At 41.9% G+C, this 3,920-nt stretch overlaps 2 protein-coding genes across 2 annotated transcripts in view; both read left to right on the forward strand.

The window, feature by feature from the left end:
• LOC107740136 (heterogeneous nuclear ribonucleoprotein A0-like) overlaps positions 1-975 on the forward strand; it is a 4,463-nt gene extending 3,488 nt beyond the window's left edge. The window contains exon 2 of the mRNA XM_016552466.1: positions 1-975. This exon is cut by the window's left edge and continues 11 nt beyond it. Coding sequence (XP_016407952.1) covers positions 1-251 — 251 coding nt within the window. The 3' untranslated portion in view covers positions 252-975.
• Positions 976-3,068: 2,093 nt separating this feature from the next.
• hnrnpa0l (heterogeneous nuclear ribonucleoprotein A0, like) overlaps positions 3,069-3,920 on the forward strand; it is a 3,410-nt gene continuing 2,558 nt past the window's right edge. The window contains exon 1 of the mRNA XM_016552467.1: positions 3,069-3,889. Coding sequence (XP_016407953.1) covers positions 3,143-3,889 — 747 coding nt within the window. The 5' untranslated portion in view covers positions 3,069-3,142. The remainder of the gene's footprint in view (positions 3,890-3,920) is intronic.

The following is a 3,920-nucleotide window of genomic DNA, read 5'->3' on the forward strand; positions in this document are numbered from 1 at the left end:
GCAGTGATGGCGGCTACAGCGGCGGCTATGCAAGCGGAGGCTACGGGGGCGGATACGGAGGAGGCTACGGCGAACAGATGGGAGGCTATGGCGGTGGTAACGGTTACAGTGACTTTGGCAGCGGATACGGCCAGCAGTCCTCCGGCTACGGGCCCATGAAGAGTGGAAACACGTACGCCGGCAGAAGCGGAGCCCCTTACCCCCGTGGCGGCGGGTCTGGTTACGGCAGGGGTGGCTACGGAGGCTACTAAAGCGTGTTGGGAAAAGACTCGGAAAGCTGCCCCCCTCCTCCCCTCCTAGGTTCTCTCGGTTTCCACATTGGGCTCATTCACCCGGCCATGCAAGAGATGGCGGACACTGTGAAAGCATACCTTTTAAAGACCTCAATTCTTCACAGGTAGGAAGAAGATCTCTTCCCAGAAACCTGACTTGCTCGACCAGCTTTAGTTGTAGGACACGTTCTAGTATATTATATATCATTTTATTTTCCACGTTTTAGGGCATGCAGCAAAGTTGGCCCTGGCTGTTTTCTTTTTCTTTTCTTTTTTATGATGCGATTTGTTCGTAACCCATTCGTTTTAAAATTCAGTTTTGTTCAACACTGGCGATTTGTTGTCAAAATGCATTCTCAGTAACTTAGACCTGTTTTCTATATAAACTGTTGCCTATTGTCATGGGGGGGATTAACGCATGCAGTTTTGAGTTTGTGTTCGTCTGAATAAAACCCACCACGAGTTTTTCTAAACTAGTTTATCATGATGGGATAGATTAGGCTTCGTTATTTCTTTTATTTTGTAAACCAGCGCAGAAACCCATTAATGGAGTTCAGTTCAACGCTGTATGAGCATCATTTACTTCCAACATTCTCTTGTGTATTGTATATTATGTCTTCAGATAAATCCAGTATTGTTAAACATTGATATGCAATTGTATGTTACTTTTAAATAAAAGTTTCACAGCTTAATTATCCTTTCAGACGGCGTTTTGGCTGATAAGACTTTAACTAAGGGCTTTCCACCACACCTGAGATAGTCATTTAAGCATATATATGTAGTTGCATTACTACTTGACAAACCTAACACTGCCCCACATTCAGTGCTATACATATATTTATATAGTGTTTATGGTTTATATTTACTCTTGATTCCCAAATATAGGTGTTCTTTCAGTTATTCCAGTATTTCAAAATAGCTGTAGCAGTTTGTTTGTACAGGGAACCTGTTCAGTACCTGGGTTCGATTGTGATAGGACTGAAATATCTCATTAGGATATCATCCTGCGATCTAGGTATGTAATCAACCTGTCTTCACTACGTGTTGGTAAATTATTTCAATTTTTTTTTCATAAATGGATTATTTATTCCTTAAGTTGTTTTTAATTAGTCTCCATCCATAAGTCAAGTGGACTTTACATGAACTGGTGCGATGGAATTTGGGTTTGTAACACCGCGGCTTATTAGGGCCTTGATATGCCATTTTAAGGATTTTTTTTCTTTATCAAATTTTGTTTTATCTTGCATGACTAATGTGTTCCCTTTTCTTTCTGTCTTCCTCCCTAGGCGACCTTGGATGCCGGACTCTGCCCACATCAGCTGTGGCCATGGAGTTTGGTTATCTACACAATCCACAGAGTAGTTATGATTTTAATAATGGACTGGTGAAATGATGACGACATGGAATTTTTAGTTTTGTGTGTGGATTATGTGCATGGAACAAGCAATAGCAGTGCCAATCTTGTGTGTTAGCTGGTATGTGATCTTATGTCTGATCTCTTCACTTTATATATACCATATATACTTAAGCTTGAAAAGTAGTTTGAATTAATTTAAGACTAACATACTGTATTTCCTGTATGATTATTTTACCGCTCTTACTGTGAAGAAAGTTCTTTTTTGTGCAAAAATCACTTGCAGATACAAAAATCAGACCATATTGGTGACCGCAACAAAGCCAAACATCTGACCATCTCGCTTGAAACTTACACTTTTAAATAATTTTTAACCAATGATCTTACTGCAGGTGTCCTGCTCTTTTTTTTTTCTCACCTAGGAAACTCCTCAGTAATCCCCACTACTCCCACCAGTCACCTTATTAATTGGCTAGCTTGTTTTAAAATGGTGGCATCCTTTAACTTTCAACAAAACGCACTTTAATTGGATTAAGGAATATATCTTCATGTAACAGGTGTACAAACACATAAACCTATAAACACTGAGTGAATGATAAAGTTGCATTGTCCCTCAGCCTAGGTGACCTACTTTCCTACACATCAAAACATCACATATATCATTTTTAATTGTGCCAAAAAGTGATCAATGTAAGACAAAGACCTAGTTGAGGCCTATACAGGCCTAAAGTTAACTTGAGTTTGTTCATAGTGCTTCCAGGCTATTCCACAAAAATATACTATTTTTCTAATAAAAATATACTTTTTAGAATCACTGAAACACATTTGTGCTTTGTGTAGAGTAGTTTTGCTCACCAAGATGCTTATGAACTGCCATCATAATATGGTAAACAGGCCATAAACTTGTAAAATGCTTGTAATCCAGTGTTTTAAGACAGGATTTAACTTTGTAAGGGGTTTAAAAGTTCCGTTATAGTGTGTGTGTGTGTTTCACCTGATTTCTTAGTTTTTTGGAAATTTACCACTGGACACTTAGATTTAAAATATATAAATTGCACTCAAAGATTATTTGCAGCAAAATAAACACTGCAATACTGAATATAACAAGAAAGTTTTTTTTTTTTTTTACAATAGAAATGTCTAAATAAAAACGACACTTTTTCAATTCCCTGATATTTCCAGGATATTTCCTGGATTCAGAGTAGAATGGCATTTGCAACAGAAATGTACCTGCTGTCAAGTTTACATATAACACATTAACTGATGTGTTAACTACAAAAATACGCTTTTAAACCCAAAACGAATGGATTCACAAATTAGCTTTGACTCTAGTTCCAGGCTACAATGCGTCTTGCTAATTAAGGATGGGTTTTATTTAAGTGCTTTACTTTTTATCCAATCAGAGTCCACTACGTATGTGTTGACGCGCACAAATGGAACCGCCCCCGCGTGTCTAACGCATTGACTTCTTTCTTCCGTTCCGCGTGTTCTCAATCAGTACGGCCATTGTAAGAAAATGACTAACCAGCTTTGCAAACTGTTTGTTGGCGGCCTGAACGTCCAAACAACCGACGAAGGCTTGCGGGCACATTTTGAACAATATGGACAGCTGACCGACTGCGTGGTGGTGATGAACCAGCCGCTGCAGCGCTCCCGGTGCTTCGGCTTTGTAACGTACTCGAGCGTTGAGGAAGCGGACGCCGCCATGGCAGCTAGGCCTCATGTCGTTGACGGCAACAACGTGGATCTGAAGCGGGCGGTGGCCCGGGAAGACGCCGGTAGACCGGAGGCACTAGCCAAGGTCAAGAAAATATTTGTAGGGGGACTGAAAGACGACATCGAGGACGAACACCTCCAAGAGTATTTCTCCCAGTTCGGTGTCATCGAGAAAGCTCAGGCCATCACCGACAAAGACACCGGGAAAAAGCGAGGTTTCGGTTTTGTTTACTTCGAAGACAACGACTCTGCCGATAAAGCCGTCGTCATGAAGTTCCACATGATCAGTGGACACAAGGTGGAGGTGAAGAAGGCTCTCACCAAACAAGAGATGCAAACTGCCGGCGGTCGCGGCGGCAGGGGAGGCCGAGGAATGGGCCGGGGAAGCGGTTATGGCGGCGGAAGAGGCGGTTACTATAGCGACTACAGCTATCAGAACGGCGGCTACGGTAACGATGCTGGCAACTACGAAAGCCAAAGTAGCTACGGAGGAGGCTATAGCGACCAGACGGGCGGTGGATACGGCAACGGGAATGGCTACAGCGACTTCGGCGAGGGTTATGGACAGCAGCCTTCAG

Source organism: Sinocyclocheilus rhinocerous, unplaced genomic scaffold (assembly GCF_001515625.1).
Source record: "Sinocyclocheilus rhinocerous isolate Xijiao unplaced genomic scaffold, SAMN03320098_v1.1 scaffold584, whole genome shotgun sequence".
NCBI classification, from domain to species: domain Eukaryota; kingdom Metazoa; phylum Chordata; class Actinopteri; order Cypriniformes; family Cyprinidae; genus Sinocyclocheilus; species Sinocyclocheilus rhinocerous.